General features: G+C 49.3%; 1 protein-coding gene across 4 annotated transcripts in view; it reads left to right on the top strand.

Moving 5' to 3' along the window:
• Positions 1-21379, top strand: part of CORO2B (coronin 2B) — a 141878-nt gene that overhangs the window by 9912 nt on the left and 110587 nt on the right. Inside the window, exon 1 of one of the 4 annotated variants that reach the window (XM_019503929.1) lies at positions 1108-2025. The exons of 2 other annotated variants lie outside the window; for them this stretch is intronic. In XM_019503929.1, the coding sequence (XP_019359474.1) occupies positions 1690-2025 (336 nt within the window). In that variant the 5' untranslated portion in view covers positions 1108-1689. Of the gene's footprint in view, positions 1-1107; positions 2026-21379 lie in introns of those variants that run through there. One more of the 4 variants, XM_019503930.1, reaches the window with a different exon arrangement.

Raw genomic sequence — 21379 nt, 5'->3', positions numbered from 1 at the left:
GCAAACACAAGGGATCAGGCTCAGTACAAATGGATGCAATGTGATGGCCTGTAATAGGAGCTCAGACTGGATAATTTAATGGCCCTTTCTATGAATTTATAGATTCTCTTCGATTGCCCAAATCCAAAATAACTCAAGGGGGAAACGTAAGGTTACGTCGGTGTGATGGATGTTAGCATGTGTCCTGCCCCCTTTGAGTCCCGTCGGCACAAATGATGCGATGCCGAACGAGCGGCAAACAATTCACGATTGTCTTTGCTGCTCCGTTCAAAAACCCTTCTCCCAGGCCAGCCCCCCTTGCAGCGCATTCATGCATCGTCCAGGCGGAGTAGGCTGCAAGCACAGGAAGTCCATCGGTAGTGCCCCCCCAACTTCCTGTCTCTGAATTCCATCCTCTTACACCTCACTTCCTGTCTGTGGTGCATAAATAGAGCCGAGAGCAGAAGGAGAGACGAGTCTCAAGCAGGCTGGTTCCAAGAAGGGGTCTGCATCCTTTCGCCGTGCAGTTCTTCCAGGAATTGGGCTGGTCGTCCAAGGCGGTTTGGAGGTGTTGGCAATACGAGTGCTGAAAAAGTCATAGTTTCATATGAAACTATGACGTTTTCAGCAGCGGGAGCCTGATCTACGCTGGAGCATCCCCTACGGAAACAGGAGCAGCGGGGAATTTTTTTCAATAATAGGTCGCTGTTGTATCCTCTGTCGCAAGAGTCGTCCCAGGACCTGCCTAGACACAGTCCGATCCCGCTGAACCGAATGATGAAGCAAACCTTGAGTCGGGCTATTCTGCGTTGCTGCTGAATAGTTGTTTCTAACCAGCTCTTGCACGACTTGGTCTGGCTGCTGGTTGACTAGGCTTTGCTCATAAATAAGTAATTGTTTGAAATGGATTCATAGCGGTGGCACTGGATAGCACACCTCTGTAGTTTAAGGCTTTTTTGGATTAGCTTTTGCAGCATATGATCTGCAGAGATCATATGATGGGATGTGTTGCAACAACTGGAAGGAGGAAATAAGATCTCTTTACTTAGCGGCGTATCGAGATGAAAATGAGAGCTTTTCTTCACAACACGGTGAAGAAGTCCAGAAAGGGGCCCCTTTCCCAAAATGTCACGAACACCCACCAGTCTTTGGCTTCTGGTGTTCAAGCTCCCTTGGGATCACGGCCTGAGAAACGGCTGCCAACCCAAAAATGGACGCTTTGTGTTTTTGCTGTCCTCAAAGGCAACTTATCTAGCTGGCTTTATTTTGACATGGGTCTTATTTCGGAGTCCACGCAGCATTAATCTGGTGTCTCAGGACTCTCCGCTTGTCGCCAGCAGGCTTTCTTTTCTTGGTAGCGCGGACAACACAGAATGCATTTCTTTTCTTCTTTTTTTTTAAGAATGATGGAAATCTTATCGAGTGAATAATAGCTGGATTCAACATGCAGCCAGCAGAGAGTCTGAAGTAGTAGAATTATGGATTCCTATCTTCCTAGTCAGTGTGTAATTACTGAAATCTGGCAGCCGGCAGGATCTACGTGACGGAGCCAGCTGCTTGCTGCAGCCCCCCCACAAATCTGTGAATTGGATCTTTCACTTACTGGAAACCTACCAGGAGAATGCTTGGCTCCAAGAAATCTTTTGCTCCTTTGTTCATCAGAAAGCCATTAGAAAGCTTCCTCAATGTAGCTCTCAATCAACCGCAGAAATGGTCAATAGTTGCTTAGCATTTTCTCAACAGGACCTCGATCATCATTGTGATAGTCTTGGGGCAGGCGCTTCCCAGGGAACGGCGCTGGCGGAGGGAAGAGGGCAGTGTGTTGGAACAGGAGTTGCTGAGATGGCTCGTCAATCCTCTCTCGCTCCGCTTCCCCCGGCCCTGGTCCTCCTCGAAGGCCGTGAGACGCAAATACAAACGAGACAACGGGCCAAACACAGTGTTTCAGACCCAAAATGCACGGAAAAGAGAGAGGTGAGTTTGGAGCGAGACGCCAGACTGGCATCTGCTTTGCTGGTCCTGGATCTGGAGTGGGGAGCCAGAGGGGTAAGTGCAATATTTTCTGGTACCCACAAATATAGCAGCGGCTGATGGGATTCTGGCCTCAACCCAGGCAGTACAGACCGTCCAGGATGGAGAAGCATCCAGAGGGATCGCCCTGATGCTGCCTGTCTGAACTGAGCATCAAGCAAGGCTCACTTATACAACACCCTAACACAATGCAGGGCCAATGTTTTTGGCAGATGTGACACAAATTAGCCCTGCCTCCCTCCTAGAGGACCACTCCGATCTCTTTTCCCCAGCTGCTCTGCTGCTCTGCTTTCTGCTCCCTGTCCTATCTGTTGCTGTGCTGCCTGTCGCCTCCCTGATCTGGCGCGTGCCATGCAGAGGGGCTGCCAAATGCTACAAACTGCGCTCCAGCTCATGCATCTTATATGCAATGCGTTCCCAGGGAGGTAAAGCTTCCCACCTTGTGATCACGCACTGTGTGTATGCTGCTTTGGTGCTCACGAGGTCTGATAGCCGTGGCTGTGCTAAGACTGAGGCAGAGCTGGAACAGACACTTCGTACACCCAGAACTCTGTCTCACGGCCAAAGAGACTGAGGACAGCATGCATCCTAACCTCATTTTCCTGTTCAACCTGTCGCTAGGTTTTAAAAGGCTAGACTCTCATATCTATCTCCCTGGTTGCCGACCATCCTTCCCAAAGTTATCCCAGAATTACTGGGGGTCACAACAGCCATGTGCCACTGGCAAAGTACTTCATGCTGTTGGGCTGGGACGGCGTATGTCCTCAGTGAGCTCCACATCTGAGCGTAAAAGGGACAGTGACAAAGTGAGGCCATGCTTGGGCTGAAAATAAAGGGAGAGCAGATGAAGACACTGCCCTCACACGGGGACTTCTAACGTCCTTTGCCTGACACAAATCCTACCTGTACATTGGTTAGCCACATTGCTCGCTGATGAACGGATGCCATCTACATGTACGTGGAAGGTGCATTCCTGTTTTGCAGTCTCTTACACCGAGCAGTTTATGGGGAAATAGGTCTGTATAGTGGATCATTAGTCACCGGTCATGCGTGGATCAGCGGCTCTGATTTGGGACAGCCTTCTCTGTCTGCTGCAGTGCTCAAAGCAAGCAAAGGCTGTCCGAGCACATCTGCCTTTAAGACCCCCTCCTCACTGCGAGTGCATGATGTGCCCGACCATTTCCCCAGGAAGAGAATGGTCACGCTGAACGCGATTAGGTATTTTAGGGCGTGCTTTCCTTCCAGGTCACTTTGCAAAAGGTCAAAGGGCTTTTTGGTTCAAAGGGCTTGATAGTGCACTATTATTAGTGTCTGTAGCAGAAAGGCATGGGCCTGAGAGCATCTTGCCACGGCTCTAGTGGTGGGAGTTTGAGTCCTGCTCTGGGCTCGTGCCAAAGGCTCTCAACTATGCATAGTTATTCAGGCTGGGGGGGGAAGGCAGATGGATGTGACACCAGCCCCACCTCTCCCTTGGCTACAGAAACTGGTGTGCCAGCTGTGTGAGCCACTAGGCTCTGGCAGTCCTCTGCCTTTGGGTAGTAGAAAGGCAGCAGGGACACATTGGCGACACTCAAGGCTTCTCCACAGGTTTTTCCTTTTCAGCAGACGCGAAGGAAGAGCCAAAGCATGGAGGCCAATGTAGCTGGCTAACAGAGAGGGCCCTGGCTGGAAGACGCACTGTCCCGAGTCTCAAACAAGAGCTTGGAGGCTCCGTCTCGTGTTCACCTAATGAATGCTTAATTGTTTACCTCTGGCTAGCGAGCCTCTGCTCTCTATCTTAATACCTTTGTGATAAGCGGAAATGCATGAGTCAGTGATGGGATGAATGTGGCCGCACGATTAGCACGGCGCGCGGAGCCCGGGCCCTATTCATCGTGCGGCCTGTTTACCGGCTCCTCCGGCAGGATATTGTTACTTGCCCGCCCCGCGCAGCCGCGGCGAGGATCGAGCACTTGTGCAAGGCCTCAGACGGATGTGCAAGAGAAGTGTTTACGAATTTTCCACGTGCAATAGGGCACAGTCAATTCTCTCCTGATTCAGTCTGCACCGCGAATGGAAGGTTACTCTGAATATTCATAAAAGTTAGGAAGAAGGGGCCCAAGCATCACATGGCACGAAGCCTGTCATGCTGCTCCCGGAGGTGGCGAATTCTTTAAAAACTGCCTGGTGCCTTCACTGATTAGTTCTTGCTGCTGTTTCCTTTCCGATGTCTGCACGCATGTAAACAGGAGCGTCCTCCCTCGTGGCCAAGTTGTTTAGCAGCAGTCATGGAGAGAGATTTAATCTTGTCGTTTCTCATTCCTTAATGGACACCAGTAGCTGAAGGGTGGATGGGGAATAGCATGGAAACACTGCTCACTGGTGAGGGCTTAGAAATCCTTTCCTTTTAAACTTGCTGGATTGTGGGAGCGCATCTCCAAGTGCTGACAACATGATTTGCAGGGCAAGAGCCAGAAGACAATGCTGAGGCTGATGAGTGCATGCTATGCAAGTGGGGAAATGCTTTCTCCCCTGGAATAAGTCTGAAGGAAGCTCACAGCTTTAAAACACCAGGTTTTTTGCAGTACCTGGCAGGAAGCCTGCTCTGGCATGAAGGTGAAGGAGTGAAGGTTGTATTAACTGGGGCTTTTTTAGTGGTTGAACTTGCATTGAACTGCCACTGAAGTAAGGCGGGTTGTTGGTTCGGGATGCAGAACAGAAATCCAGGTCAGTTCACAGCAGAATTTCTACAGGGCTACCGGACCCGATGGGTACAGAGGTGGCAATGATGCATGTAGCAGAACAACCTCCGTTGTTACCCGTGTCATTTTTACTAGAAGCAGGTGCAGGAGCAGCTCAGACGTTGCAGCTTCCCCTTGTCCCCAGCATAAGAAATTCAGACACTTCCCTGGACTTCATCTCTGCTGGGTGCTCAAGAAGCCACACTTTTTGTAGCTGTCGGCCCAAAAAGACCAGCTCATTTGGACAGCGCGGGGATGCTGGCACTGTTCCTCTCAACAGATCCCTCTACCTGGAGTCTAGGTAACATGGGGGGCTAGTTACATTTCTGGTTAGCCCAAATGCTTGTGGCCATGGAAGTTGATGGCTCTGGGTTGGGAATACCTTGGAGAGTTGCTTTCGCAACAGATGTTTTTGTGGGTAAAAAGTCAAATTCTGTAAGCTTTATTTTTTAATGTTTTTTTTTACGGCTTGTGGCTTGCTAGCAACAGCTGCTGTAATCCTTCTCCTCCAGAGTTACGTCTTCCAACCAACTAGCAGGGGAGATGAAAAACTGCCTTTGATTAGAAGACTGACTCATATTTTTCAGTTCCACACATGGACCCCGGCCTGAATTGCAAGTCAGTCCAGCTCGACAAAGAGCAGAAGTCCAGCCGCAGAGGCCTGCGATCAAAAAACCTAAGCAGGCATGATGCAGCGACCAGCGGTACAGGTTGGCACTTGCTGGTAATGGTTTCAGTAAGTTAGGAATCAGGGAGCCTGACTTGCCTTTGCTGCAATTGTCTGTCCCTGCTCCTGCCATCAACTGCCTGGGTCGGTAGGAATTTAGCTGAACTTGTCTTTAAAAGGCATAGGATTGATGGAGATCTCTCTGCCGGCCTGTCTGCTCCAGCTGAGGTTTCTGTAGACCCCCACCTGTGAAAGGGTCTCTGATTGGCCTGATGAACATCTGTAGTCACATCCTAAATACCTGGTTTGACTTTGAATCCTTAACTAATGGGTAGGGTAAAAATAAAGTCTCTTCCTAATGGTCCCTTGGAAGCACTACTCCTGCTAGTTCAGACATCTTAAACCCTTTCGAAAATGCATTTAAACCCAATTTTAAGGTACAAAACTACCGCGCATGTTAAAGCAAGTGGCTGCAGGTAGCATTTCATCCAATCATTGCCCCTTTTTCTCAAAGCCACAAGCCTTGATAATCTTCTGTGTTTGTGGAGCTTCGCTTATTTTGTCTGGAAGAGGTTTGTAGCTGCAGGTCTTCTCATTACAAAGCTCTGGCAAATGGAATTATTCTGCTCAATTTGCATAAGTGTATTAAAAGCCAAAAAAAAACCCCTTGTTCATGCAGCATCATCTGCTTGGATTTCAACACAAGGACATGGGGGAGGCAGGAATTAAGATTTTGGCAGATGCCGCAACAGGAAACCGATACAAGTCATATAAGTGACAAAAACTTCCTTTAAACTATACGTTAATTCAGTTTGAAGTGGTAAAAATCAAACTGACCCCACCCCCTCTCTGGTTTTTCCTTAGCCTGAATCTGAAGCATATGTTCCCCTTTTGCTTCCAGTGTCTTTTGTAGCGGACAATGTAAGGGGATGTTTGTTTGTCTGGGCTCCAAATTGCAATGGGCCGGTAAACTGTTATTCCTTTGTGATGTAATTCAAGAGGAAAACTTCCTGTTTTTCAGCTTCTAGATTTTCCTTTTTCATGCAAATTTTGAGGCAGAGCGGTAGTGACAGTTTTCACTCACTTGCCCACATCCCAGGGCCTGTAACTCTTTAGGTCACACTTTATCGCAAGATGGCTAAATCTGTTCAGATGAGGCTTGGGAAGCAAGCATATCCTATAGTTGCCTTATGGGCAAGTTAATGTTAGTGCCTTGTGGCTTTCCTTGTGTTCAGGGCTATGATTGTTCATCTTCATGTTGCATGAACCTTGCCAGGTTATCTGGAGCTGGCTGGGTCCATCCTATTTCCAGTTTTTGGGAAAACATTTGCTCTGAACTGAGACAGGCCTCCAAGCTGCCTTCCCTCACTACCCTATCCCCCTCACCCGCTGCCCCCCAAAATCTGCAGTGCTTAATTCTGGAAACCCCAGATGCACCCAAAATTATGGTGTTTCTGAAATGAAACCTGCTTCTGAAGAGTCCCTGTTTCATGAGTTGCCCCTCCCCATCTTGGTTGCGCTTGGTGGTCCCCACATCAAAGTGGTATACTGCTTGCTTCCTGGTCCTTGAGAAGAGCCCATCTAGGAAACAGCACTACTTGTCACTGTTTTATGAAGTTGGATTTATTTATGGGCAGTAGAGATGGCAAGCAGGGTGCAGAAGGACTGGAAGTGAGGCACAAAGGATTGTGGGATAGGTGCTGGGTGACTTGTTTGCTTATAGTTTGCAAGCAAGCAACTTCTTTGCTGTAGTTTGCTGGGCCCGGGTGAATTGCAAACACACTGCAGACGGGGATGGCAAGGAGGAGGCTGTAGATCAGACGCTGAACATCAGCAGAGCTTTTGGGACTGAGCTGCCCTGGCCCCAGGTGTTGGGTTGGGAATTTGCAATGTAGACAGTCAGTGGATGTGGGCTTGAGGTGGCCTCTAGATTAGTGCTAATGTACAGCGTACCCCTGGCTCGGTCGTACCACATCCTGGTAGCTGTGAAGAAGCCAGCAGCCTGGAAGCCCAGAGAGCCAGGGAAACCTGTTACTTGGAAATTTGTACCAATTGATATATCCTCATGGAAAGTTTCCAGTTTCACCAAATCAGTGCTTTCTAGTAATTTCTGAGCAACTGAAACCTTTGCTCTTACAAATATAAAAAAAGCAAGAAACCTTAAAAATGGGGAGGGACTCCAGTTTGCAAGTTGTTGTTTAGATTATTCTGAATCAACCTTGAGGATTGTATTCGATCAAATCCGGGGCTCCAGAAGGACTTTTGCGTTCAAATTTTCTGTCCCTCCCATAGTTGGTAGGGTGGGAAGGGAACTGAGCAGATCTTCAAGTCTGACCCCCTGCCTTGGCAAGCATATCCCCTTTCTTTCTAGATTCCCTTTCCCCAGTCCTCACCCCAACCTTCTCTCCCAAAATCTAGCTCAGAGCTGACCCTACCACTAATTTACGCATGAAAACCTCTCCCCTCCTCACATCTCCCCATCACGGAAAAAGGGGCGTGGGTTGCTTTTTGTCCTCTTCTACTAGAGATATGATCCTATTTAGGGGGCCATATTATGGCCATATTGCAGATATGGCCATATTTTATTTAGGAGGGCTTAGATGCATTGTCCTGTTTCGTAGCACAAAGTCTTATGTGTGGGTGTAAACTGGGAAGGAGGCTGTGACTCTCTACAATGAGTTGCTGATGGTGGTGAGTAAACAGTTCTTAAGCCAGAAAAGTTAATCTAGAATTTTTTCATCCATGGACCCCTAAAAAATTGCAAATAGAGGTGCAAAGACCCCTTTGATTTGTAAGTGTGGGTCTTCTCATACTTTTTGTTGACCCAAGTCATCTTCCGTGGACCCCTTAGACAAAGTCTGTGGAGCCCCAGAGGTCTGCAGACCGCAGATTGAAAACCACTGCTTTAGACTCGCACCGAAGCTGTCTCTTGGAGTCTGAGCTCAGCTACTGTTGTACAGCATCAAAATATTGGGATGGGATATAGAGAATGAGAGGAACTTCAGTGCTGGTTTTTCTTGCACTAAAGTATGTACAGAGGGAGGGAAGGTTTGTTCGGCAGCCTGAGAACATCCTTAAAGGAAAATGCAAGGAAAGGGTTCTTCTCCTCACCTCCCTCCCCCAGGACTGCTGCAGGGGAAATGCTGCTGTGTTAAATGCCTCAAGCTGTGCTGATTCTTCTTCCAAGAAGCAAAAATCTGCCAGCCTTGTAATTTAACCTACAAGGGCCAGCGCACAATAAAGGGACCATCTGTGCCCATTGTAACATCCTAAGCCATCGTCAATGGCCCTCATACAGAAGCTGTGACCAACACAACTTGTTGACTCATGGCCACATCACACAGTTGCTGGAGAGCAGGGTTTGACTCAGGCTTGGACATGCCAGGAGGAAACATGTCCTTTGCATGTAATATTGGTCTTGCCCATGTGTGTACAGCTCTCGGGGGTGAACCCAGTGGACGTTGGATGTGGTGGAGGAGAGAGGGTGCAGAAGGACTCCTATACGGGTACCTTTAACAACTAGGAGAAAGGCTTTTAAATCTTTGCTGTCTTCTCCCGTCCTTTCTTGGCTCTTGTTGGGCGTTTCTGACGTGGGATCGGGATGCTAAGCTGCCAGTGTCTTCTCCTCTTCCTCATGCTGCTCTCCTCATTTATCCAGTTTTACTTATTGCTCCTCTTCCCCAGGAACTCTTCCTAAAGGAAGCTGGTTAGGGGCCACTGTCAAACAGCTCATACAAAAAACATTTTGAAGGGGGAATGGCTGCTTTCCTTCTGGTCCCAGCCCAGGATTAATAACCAGGAAGGGCAGGGAAAATATCCAAGGCTGATCAAACCACACACCTCGCAATGGAGGGTGTGGGCTGTGGATCAGCACACGGGCGCTAACCAGACACATGGGGCCCAACCGTGATCCGGAGACTCCGTTTTTTTCCCTTCGAGCTGACAAAGGAAAGGCGTTTCATACCGAAGATGGTATTTTGCTCGACTGGGATGGGAAGCAAATGAAATGTGTGTGTGGCTCAAGCCATGCTGAACCTACGGTGGAGTCTAGCGAGATGCTTAGAGCAGGGGTGGCCTGCAGCACCAGCACAAAACACTTGGAGAGCTGGATGAGTTTGACCCCTCTGGCTTAGAAGAGTCCACAGTTTCAATATCAAGCTTAGCATCACATCCTGCCTCTTGCTCCTGTCCTTTCCCTATGCTTTATTTTTTTAACTAGGATACAGAGCCTGCTATTTTTTTTCCATGCAGCATTGAAGAATTAGATCCCTTGCAACCTATACTGAACAGGGGATATGAAGGAAGACAACTCGTGGTCACTTAGGACAAGCCATCAGAGCCTGGCCTAACCCCAGCTTTTGAACCGGCATCACTATTTTCATTAACTCAACAACAGTTACTGTTGTTAGGTTTTCTTTTCGACAAGAACTGTCCTGGCCACACCAGTATTGGATGTGCTGTATATCGGTGGGTTTTTTTTGCAGACTCCAGCAGAAAGTACCATTGCAGACGCTGCACTAGACGGGAAGTGGGAACTCAGGGGTAGACCTGACTTTGCAAATTGAAAAAAATTGCCTTTTGAGAAAATGCTTGTATGGTTTTGAAGTCCTGTTTAGCAATCCATCCTCCCACCAAAGTCAGCTGTGTGCAAACCCCAGGAGGTGCTGCCTTTCTCCAATGAAGCCCAGCACTGATGCTGAACGGTGTTTTTCAAGTGACAAGTGCCATCATCCGCTCTCATAGAGGATCTCTGCAATAGCTGCAGACTCCTGCACAGAGCACACCAATATCGGAGCTGAGATAAGACACCTGACATGCCGGGGCTGGGTTAGCGGGAGCCTGTGCCACCCAGGCAGAAAGCCGTGGGTCGTAATGGCCTAGATAATAAATAACTGTGCAGCCTTCCAAGTGCAAGCTCCTCATGGTTCCTCCAGGAGAAGATTGAACCTGGCCATCCTGAAAACTGAGCGTGAGGATTGACAGCAGGCAGCAATCTGGGAGTGAGATACAGCTGTAGGAATGCGTCCTCCATTCCCCTCCAGCTGTGACGGGCAGGAGCAGGAAGATGGTCTCCAGCTGCTGACGCTTTGTCAGGGCTCGGTGCTTCTAGGTGAGATGCGGGACGAGGCCTTGTTATGCGGACACTGCCTCGCCTAGAACCGCGGGCGGGGAAATGCTCTGGGCTCGGGTGTGTTCGGCATTTCCAGGAGGTAACAGCAGAGTCCTGAGAAATTGAACTCGAGGAATGTTGCAGTTGTTTGGGCAAGCAAATGCTATTTCATATCACCATTAAGCACCTGCTACGGTTGGCCCTTCCCGCTATCGGGCTTGCATCCAACTACCCTGACAACCGTCTTCAATGAAACCCTCCAGTGTCTGCCTGGACAGGGCAGCCGGGACTGAATGCGTGGGCTCCCTGCACCTGTTCTGGGTTTGTAACATGGGGATGAGTGATGTGCCCATATCATTACGCTGGCTCAGGACCCCTGGTAACATCCAGAGGAGCAGATCAGCCCTCTACTAGCTCACAGAGCAACCCCTGGCACACGCACACGCTTCCTGGTAACAGAGGCAGGGATCACACATCCCCAGGAGCCGCACTTTCCCCTGCTCACGTGTTGCTACCTGGTGTCTCGTTACCGCCTGCGATTTCCCCTGGTAATATCTCATCTCTTACAGGAAGGGAGTTAGGTCTCCTCTTCCGATCACTGCTTGGCCTCTGCTGTGCTCCGATTGTAAATCAAGCACCTCTTAAACCTATTCCCTTTGTTCTGGAACGTGCTCAACTGAATCCAGCATCCTTTTCTTTCCAGACTCCCTTCCCCCAGTCCCTACTCCAACCTTCTCCCCCAAAATTGAGCAGAGAGCTGACCCTGTCACTAATTTACACGTGAAAACCTCTCCCCTCCTCAACCCCCACCCACCTCCCCATCATCTAAAAAATGGGTGAGGGTTGCATTTGTAGTACCTTCAACTACAGCTATCATATTTAGGAGGGGTCAGGTGCAGTGTCCTGTTTCATAGCATAAAGTCTTCAGTGTGGGTGTAAACCAGGAAGATGCTGCTGTACCAGGCACAACAGAGGGTAGCCTTCATCTGTGAATAGTCTCTATATCTGTGTGCTGCCAGGAGCCTGGGCAGCCCCTGGATTCCTCCAGGAGATGGGAGCAGGCCTCCTAGCACAGATCCGCACCCAGGATGGACACAAGGACGCTGGGAGGATTCGCCCCAATGGCCCTTTGCTTCTCACAGGAGCCAGACATGGTGCCGTCTTGCACAAAGAGCACAACCCACCACCCAACCTGCCGAGTGGCTTCTTCCCACGAGAGGAAAACCTTCCTGCTCATTTGCCCTCACCGGGGTGAATAACTCCCCTGTCTTCAATGGGAACCAAATAGGGTGGGGGGGGGGGGGTTGTTTAGCAGAGGGTATTCAGTCTAGGTACACGTGTCCCACTGACTAGCCAGCAGGATCTTGTGCTTTCTCACCTGTCTTCCCTCCTCCAGCCCATCCTGTGCCCTTGCCGATCTGGCCAGGTTGGAGCAGGGTCACGGTGCCCTTTAAAAGATAACCACAGCACATGCCCACTCACCCCAAGAGACCCTGTACGAGGAACCATTGTCCTAGTGTCATGTCAGTGTCAGGGCTGTCCCCCAGGAGAGGGCAGCATGGATGGGGCCTCATTATGCGCTGCGTTGCAAAACGTGTCCTGTCAAACTGCGCTTGAAGGCAGGCTGATTCAACGGGTATTATGTGTACATCTGTTTTTATAGCGTAACCCTGGAAACTGGATCTCAGAGTGTAACAGGGGGGCTACCGGGGCCGATCTCCGTGAGGCCCACCCACCTGTTCTTGGGCTAACCACCCGCCTTCTTGCCCGCCATGCCTTGGTCTTAATTGATTAATTAATAGATGCAATTAGGTGGGAGACTGCCCATTTTCTGCCTCGCTGCTAGGGGGAAGCTATCTGGGGCTCCATTCCTCCCCTACACCACAGCCCAAGCCTCGCTGATGACATCATGATGTTCTCATACGCGCCAGTCCCCCACGATGGGGCCCAGAATCCTGCTGTAGGACCCCACCTGGGTTCCCCCCTTCAGGAAGACTCTGCCACCGTCATACCAGGCCAAATATCGCCCTGCCATCGGTTCCTCTTCAGGTGTGGTCCCCTCACTGGGACCTTCGGCTCACACTAGCCCTGGCCCACCTCCAGGCCAGTCAGGACCCCAGGCCCCTGGGCGTCCCTCTCGGTGGGCCTCCTTGCCCTTCTGACCCTGGCGCCCGCCTGGGCCAGTCAGGGGAAGCTCTGGCAGGCCCTGATGCATGACCCATACTCTTACCCCGGGGTCCCCCTCTCTGGGTCCTCCTTTACTGGTGTGGGGAGCTGGGGTACCTCACACCATGACTGGGGCCTCAGGGTCTCACAGGGGACTCTCACTCCCCCCCGGGCAGCAGGTCATGGTGCTATGACCAGTGTTACCTTTGACCCACACTCTGCCTCCCAAAGGTGGAGGACTTATTAGGGTCAGGGTTCAGCTCTTGCTCTCTCTGGCTGAGCCCCCTCTCCCTTCACAGGGCTCCACATCGCCCTCTCTCTGGGGCTTCTGATCACTGCCCCCTTTCACTGCGGTTCCACAGCACTAGCCCTCTCTCAGCTGGGGCTCAGATGTTATATTTGACCCAAACTCTTCCTCCCAGCATTGGAGGACTTACTGGGGTCAGGACTCAGCTCTCTCACCCTCTGGCTGAGCCCCCCTCTCACTCTACAGCACTGGCCCCCCTCACACTGGGGGCTCCACAGTGCTTGTAACACCCCCTTTACTCGGGGTCTCAGGGCTTCCCTCCATAGGTGGGCTAAGGTGGCCGTAGCTGTGCCTGGCCCCAACTTTCCTCCTCGGGGTCTCAAACCCCCACAACTACCTCTGGTGTACCACGACCCACCCTAAGGTGAGGGCTAGGGGTTAAGGCGCCCCAACCCACCTTTCACCGGGGTGATCACCTGCCTGGCATTTCCTGGGGGCTCCTGAGCCACTGGGAGCCCCACCAGGCCCCCCACTGCCAGCAGGGTGTAGTTTCTGGTAGTACCCAGGACCAGGAGCCTCCTACCATCCCCTACAGCTCCTCCCTTACCTCCAGATGAAACTCAGCAACCCTCAGGCCAGGCAATGTCATTGCCTCTCCTCCAGCAGCCAAACTGCCTTGTTTATATAGGCAGCCCTAAGCCCAAAATGGCTGCCCTCATCAGGCACCTGGAGGCTGCCAGCTCCAGGGCCTTAAAGTGGCAGGCACACCTAGTGCCCTGCCACACAGCGCATCCTAATTAACTCTGTCACTAACCTCGTACAATAGGGTTAATCTTGTCGTCAAGCTCGGAGGAGCTCCGCGAGGCTGGAATTTGCAGAAGCAGCTGGGTCCGGGGGAGAAAACAACCAAGTCGGTTTGTACAGACTTCTGCCTGCAGCCCCAAGCATGACCCTCTCACCATCTTCCAGTGCAAACCTGGCTCCTCTTGCCCTTTACGATAGATGAGTGCTGCTCATCTCTTCATCTGGCAGAGGACTGAGCAACTCAGTACAGCATTTCTGCCCTGACAAAAGGATGCTTGCGGTATGGTAAGATTTTAACTTCCGTTCAGAAAGGGACTCTCTCAACTTTGCTTCTTTCCCTTTCGATAGTCCATCAGGCTTGGGGACTTAATATCCAATAAGGTCTGCACCCTCTGGCCCCTTTGTCTTCTCTCTCTGCAGTGGATCAGCAGTTATGTGTCTAAGTCTGGATGGCCTCAGCACTGATAAAGAGACGAGGTTGGGTGGGAATTGAATCTACCAGTCCTTCTGTGCCAAAGATATGGCTAACCTGTTGCTGCTATTGACTCTCTTATCTTTACAAGGCAGTTGAGTCTATCAGCTAATCATCTAAGTCACTGTAAACAGGCAAAGCCCATATATTTCCTTAAGGGGACACCACAGTGGGTGCATCTACACATGCACATTTACTGCGCAGTAACCAAAATGGCTGTGTAGTACGGGCACGCATCTGCACATGCACACCCATTCTGAGCAGTAAATATAGTGACTTACACCGACTTGAGTGTAAATTTGAGACTTCCATCATGCAGGTATCAAATTTATGCCTGATTAATGACTGCGCAGTAACACACATGTAAATGGGCAGTCACACTGTGTGTGTGGACTGACTTGGGACTAACTTTAGTCCCAAGTCGGTCCACGCACAGCGTTAATGCACTTTAACGTCTGCACATGTAGGCATCAGCCTATTCCCACTTGCTGCTCAATAAATTTAAGCCAGTGTAAATGCCTGTGTAGACATGCCCAGTAAATTCCACCTCCATTTTCTAGGTTTATGTTTTTACTTAAGCGCTGTTCATCTTACTCTGGATAAACACCCTGAAGAAGGGTGTTTCTGCCCAAACGCTTGCTAGGAACAATTTTGCCAACTATTTAGTTGGTCTAATAAAAGATATCACATCTTCCCACAAGAACCTTGTTGCAGATAGATGCTCTTCTGGTAAAGGCCCTGGGTGCCTGCTTTAGGGCTGTCCTTTAGGCTGGCCTAGCTATGTTATATATACATATATCTTATTTAGTTCATCTATAAGGTGCACATCTATTCTGCCTTCTGCCTGACTTCTGACTTCAGACTCACAGCCTCTCTATAGCTGTGTTTGGGGTGTGATCTTTGACCAATGCAGAGGTTGTAGCAGAAGGATAAAGCTGTACCAACAAAGCTGTGCATTTACATGGCTACTATACCAGCATGCAGCCCACTTTGCAGGTATAGCTGTGTCCATGTTGAGGCCCAGATATTATGGTGTTCCTACCCTGGTAAAGAGCTGTTACCTTGGGATGAGACATTATAAATACCATTAATTCCAGCCCAGCTGCTAGTTGCATGGTGGAATTTATAGCGTCATCATAAATTCTCTGAGCGGTGCTCAAAACTGGGGATTTAATGGTGGTCAGGAGTTGGCTACATTTACCAGCTTTTGCACATTTTACGTAAGCATAAATCCTCAAAACTTTTCTCTTGCTCTGAGTTCCAAACGGCAATGAGGACATTGAGGATGGGGGGAGGAAAGGTTAACGAGAGGGCTCCTTGCAGAAGGGAAGTTATTTGTTCTGGAGATAAGAGACCCGATGAGCTCATCTCTACCTTCAGGAGGGTCATTATCAGGGCACAAGGCTTCTGGTAAATGCCCCAGCAGATCTCTTCCCAGAGAAAACACTGGACTGCACTCTTACAGTGCGAAAGCTGGAGACACTTGGGCTACTGTCTTTATTGTTTCCAAGATAATAAAGCACTGAAGACCAAGCCAGAGATGGGACAGGACTGAAATGCCTATTCTTCCTAGGACTGGGAAAAGAACGAGTTCAAGGCATGGTATGGTACCCGGAGCAGACACACAGCACTTGCCTTGAGCTGGATGGAGAGGGGACCAGTTTGGAAATTGCAAGCTTGGCGATACCCTTGAACTTGAGGGTATTAAAACCAGTTGGGGTGACCAATGCATAGACATTTTCAAAAAGTCGCACTGTAGGCCAACCTCTGATCCTGCTGAAAGCTATGCTAACGCTCTCTGACTTCAGTGGCAGAGCTAGGCCAGTGCTGAGAGCTTTTGAAAGTCATGTTAAGGTTTTTAAACTGGAGATTGCTACTAGCGTGCAGGCTGCCCCACTTGCTGGCTGCTAGAATTGCTGAGTGCTAAGAAAGGAGTCGGCCATGGGTGTACCTCCCTCCCCCCCGGTGTGAGCCGAAGAGCTGTGTGTGTGCACTTCAGTGTATGTAGCACCCCGAGGACTTGCTTCCGCCCTGCATTTGCACGGTGCATGTTGCGTCAACAGAGGAGATATTAATTTCAGTTCTTAAACGGGAATGCTAGAGGAGCCTTGGCAGGCTGGAGACACTCAGAGCATCACATTAAAGGCTGTTTTATATGCACATACAAAATATGAGACGTGGGGAGAGGGAAGTCAAGAAAGTTGGGTTTTGTTTTATCAAAAGTCCTTGCATCTCTCTGGCTCGCAGATAAGAGGCTGGAAAAAACCACTAGTAACAAGTCCTTCTCTGTCCTCGGGCAACACTAGACGCTCTGATTCTTCGGTTTCTTAGAGATTTCTGGCTTTGTCAGTACAAACGCTGTTTCCTGTTGCTATAATCATAGAAAAAAAAATTGGCGTGGCAGGGCACTTTGGAGGCCGTTTAGTCTGTCTCCTTGCTTAAGACAGGCTTATCCCTGTCTAAACCATCCCAGGCAAGTGTTTGTCCAACCTGCGCTTACAATCTCCCCATGACTTCGATTCCCCCAGCTCTCCGGGGCAGTTCTTCCTCGTGTCCCTCTGCATGCTCCTTCAGTTAGGAGGATTTCCTGAGCTTCCCTGCTCCCTTCCAGCCATCTGTGCCATCAGTCAGGGGGATAAATATAATAAGAAAGCTCTGTTTTTATTAGCTCCCTGTTTACCCCATGAAGAGGGATGGGCTCTTCTTAAAGAGGACAGACAGGTGGCGAGTTGGATGCCCAGGTGGCTTTCCAGTCTGGTTACCTTCCTCTTCTGGGGACCCGGGGTGACCTTCTGAATTGGGATGTGCCTGGCTTCTTTGTATGCAGCCTGATGGGTTTTGTGGAGGCTACGAGAAGCATTGCATTATTGCTGCTCATGCGATGTGAGTCTTTCAGACTTACATCATCTCGCATGTTATGCCTAAGCAGTCAGTGCTGCCTGTCAGCTGCTGCCTTTGGGTGCCAAACCCTCTGCCCCGGTGTTCAAGCATTTCTCCCTCATTGGCTGCTCTAAATTGCTGCTAAAATGCCAGATTTTGTGCAAATCCACCCTCCATTTGCCCCAGATTCTGCCAGCAGCAGCATCTCCATTCTGCTCCAGCATTTGCCGGATGGCTGCAAAATAATCCTGCTCCTCGTTTCAAGCTGAGTGAAATTTGTGTCTCCCCGACTCTTTTTTTGAGCAGCTTATAGCATAAACAGGGAACAATGTCGACCAGAAGTGGCTTTTCATGAGCTGTCTGAATGCGGTTCGGGCACACGGCCAGCCCGGGGACTGACAAGGGCCGTGCCCGCGTTGGCACGCAGACTTATTTGAGCGTTGCGTTTGGCCTGGTGCAAGCCAAAGGGGAAGGGTTTTGTTCAGCTTGGTAGTGACAAAGACTATGCCCCCAGTGGCTTTTGGCAGGCTGCTTATTCGATGCTCTCGATGGTGTCCAAAGCCCTTGTCTCAGCTGCAGCTTAGATTTATTTAAATACAAACGGAAGAGGTTTTTTTTAATAAGAAAATGTGGCTCCGTTGCTTATCACCCTTCAACTTTTATTAGGGAAATAGCCTTCTTCTCCATGAGATTATTTTTGTCCTCTCATAGCACACTTGTCCAAGCGTCTGTCAGTTCTTAGCTGGACAATCCTTGTCCCTTGTTTCTCTTTCTAGCCGTCCCATTTAAGAAACTCCACTTGGTCGTGGTCAGCGGTGAAGGTATTATCAGAATAAGGAGCATCCCATAGATAACTGTGTCATATGCTGTGAGGGGTAAGGGACAGAGGGAGTTGAACTATGGTTTGTGATCTCTGCTCTCTCTCAGCTCTGAGATCATTCTTGGATTTTCCCGGCTGGTTTCCTAAGGAGTTTCAAACTGCCCATAAAAATGTGTCAGCTGTTGTTTTCCCCCCAACAAAAACGAATCATGAGTTTGGGCCAAGAACATCATGAGCTGGGTCCCAAAAGTGAAGAGATTAGTTTAATAATCACGAAAGTTAAAAAAAAAATAGTAATGATATTTACCTTCTGATTTTTAAGCCTTCAGAGTGCATTTGAAACAGGTTCATATATTTCTGCTACTGCCAGGAGGTCTGAAAACTTGCAAGAAAATCTCAATAGTAATTAAGGAAAGAAAAGGAATTAACTTCAGGAGAGGGGGTTCACGGAGATCGGCAATATTGCTTTTAGAGATGACATAGGTGTGCAGCTTCTGCTTTCCCTAACTGCAATGGAAGAAATATTTGCACTGCGATTCCTTCCTCGGCATCCAAAAACACAGGATGGCAGCTGGAAAGCAGACAGAAGTTCTGGGTCCTGCCTTCCTTGAAGTTTGCTGTTATCTGGGTGTGACTCCTGATTCACATGTCTGAATGAATCATTCGGAGCAACAGACAACAGGCACCCAGCGTGCCACAGAGCCAGGGATGGATGAGTCAGGGCTGGTCTGATGTTTGGAAGTCATGGATTCCTCTTCTGATCTCAAGCTTTTCAGTGTGGTTGCATTAAATGTGGGTTGGTTTTTTTCCTGCTCTGGGACACTTCCCTTTTACAAGATGTCTTTAATATTCCGGTGATGCTAGAAGTCACCTTTAGCACAAGCATCCTCATCTAATGAATACAAAAACCCGCTGAACAGAAATCTCTCTCTTTTTCTTTTCAGCTCTGTCTGACTTAATGTGATTTGGCAGACAGCGTGCCAAAGTCTTAGTTGTTCCTTCCAACACATATCTTCTCTTACAAAGCATCCAGTTGGGGAACAAGGTGACTTGCCTAGCTCTGTATTATGCAGCGAGCAATGTAAAATGCCCATCATGGCTAAAACACCACTTCCTCACCTGGAGAAATGACAGTGCCTCCTGCGGCGGAGAAGGCTTTTCTCAGTGTGGAGGAGGCAAAACGAGTTGGCGATGCTCTGCAAGTCTTCACTGAGAGACTGAAGCGAGCTCTCAAGGTGTCTGACCTTAAAGTCTACTCAGGTTTGCATTTCCATTTAATTGGTTTAAGCCTTCCAATGGTGCTGCATGTGCTTGGTTTTTGGCAGCTACCCGAAACCAGTCACAGCAGCAGCATGTATGCAGCTATGCCTGGCATGTCTGTATCTGCTTAACGAGCCTTGCTCATTGGGACTTGCCTCTGCCTGCATAGTGCCTGCATGCTGGGGGTTTTGCAAAAAAAAGCATAGGACACAATAGGGTCTCACACAGGGTCACTCAGTTACAATTGGGACATATGTGGGGGGGGCGCTTGTACACGTGAGAAAATCGTCCTTTAAAGTGGCTTAATTGCCCTGTTACACAGCTTTAATGGTGTCACAGTTATATTTCACTTTATTTTCATCACGTTGCATGCGTGTGGCGGCGTATTTTGCTTCAAAAGACCTTGTTACGTGGTGTCCTGCCAGGCAGCCAAGAACGACATTTAATGCTGCAGGCCTTCTTTGTAATCACCTCCTCTCCTCTCCTGGCCTTTGAATTAGGCCACGTCCATATTGCACAAGGCAGTGCCAGGCACAGACATCAGAACTAGCGCTGAACAAGGTAGCTCAGGTCCAGGAGGCAGGATAGCCGTGTTAGTGAGTGGATGTGATCCCCTAACTGCTCTTCCTCAGTCAGCAGCAAGAAGTTGACTCCTGTCTCACATCAGCTGATGACACCATTGCTCACCGGTTAGCTCTTCAAACAGGCGTAATCATCCTGTTCCTCCCCGTGAGAGACGTTCCCCACAAACACCATCCACTGTCTCCTTTCAATTGCCTCCTTAATAGGCCCCTTGGCTGTGATGCCTCCAAAGAGCTGGACACCATGCAAGGCTGCTGGGGTGTCCCCCCAGGTATCTGTCTGCATCCCGCTGTCACCGCTGCTCTTCTCTTTGGGTTTTCCAGGGAGGAAGTTAATTGGTCCCCTGGCATTGCAGCACTGAAGCTGAGGGGGCTCTGCTGGGATCCAGAGCTGCTGTCTGGATACAACCCTGGCTCCACTCCCCTTGTCCATGGCAGTGTTGGTTCCTGCAGCCTCTCCTACGGGTGACGAAGGTGATCAGATCCCCTATTGGGAGCCTCATCTGAATTCCTCTTCCAGAGCCACCCCCATCCTCCCCTTGGCCCATTTTGCAGAAGTGATTCTGGACGTGTTTTCCTATCTATTCAAGGGAGGTGAAAACCAGCCTCATTCAGGCATTGATCTGAATTATGCAGAGATCCTCAAATGGAAGATCTTTTGGAGTTTAGGAAGCCGAGGTCCCAAAAGAGGGAGTGGCTTGATGAAAACCCAGTCAGGGAGTTTTCTGGCTTTTGGGCGTCTTAAACTCTCTCCAAGTCTCTTCCATTTGCCATGGAGATCCAGCCCTCTAAGGGCTCTAGATAGGATTAGAAATACTAGTGTTTTTTTTTTTACGTGGCAAATCTATAACTACTACATGGGTCTGATAAGTTCCCCACTTATCTTTCAAGGCCTATCAGACTTGGTATTTAACGTTTCATTGTCCATATCCAGGGGTGCAAGCCATGACCAATAAACTAAGCCGTAATTTCTTTCATCAGGTCAAATGACCTGTTAAGGGAGCTGTGTTTTCTCTGCAGTCTGTATTCCACCTTGAGCTATTCATCAAAAGGAAAAGCATTTCAATCACACGGCTGTAAATATGCCCAATAGACCATGGAAGTCAACAGGCAGTTTGTTTTATGCAAACCAGCATTTTAACCCTTTCTTGCCCTTCCACCAAAGGTCCATGAAATGTTTCATCATTGAGACAGGACCTGTTACAGACTCCTAGTCATTCCCTAAACCAGGGGTGGGCAATTATTTTGACTGGAGGGCCACTTAACCGGTTTTGGTGAGCTGTCGAGGGCCGCATGGGTAGCCCCGCCCCTTGACAGTTGCCCCACCCCTGGTCTCTGTTTTGGGACTAGAAGTCCTGCACCCTAAGCCCTGACCTTTACCACCAGAAGTCCCTCCTCTTGCCCCCTGGGAATACTCCTTTTGGGACGTGGGGGTTGTCATCATACAACCAGAAAAAACCCCACAAATCATATACTAAAAGCCAAACACCTACTATAACGTATTTTAATTTTATTACAAAAAATATTTCTCCTGATTTGTGTTTGTGTGCTGTATATGGAAGGGATTGCATAACAACTCAAGAATAAAGTCTCACTTTGTTATATTGTGTGTGAGGGGGTGGGTGGGGGGCAGTGCGGTGGG

Source organism: Gavialis gangeticus, unplaced genomic scaffold, assembly GCF_001723915.1.
Source record: "Gavialis gangeticus isolate Ggan-Ray unplaced genomic scaffold, GavGan_comp1, whole genome shotgun sequence".
NCBI lineage: Eukaryota > Metazoa > Chordata > Crocodylia > Gavialidae > Gavialis > Gavialis gangeticus.
This window is presented reverse-complemented; position numbering and strand designations above follow the sequence as displayed.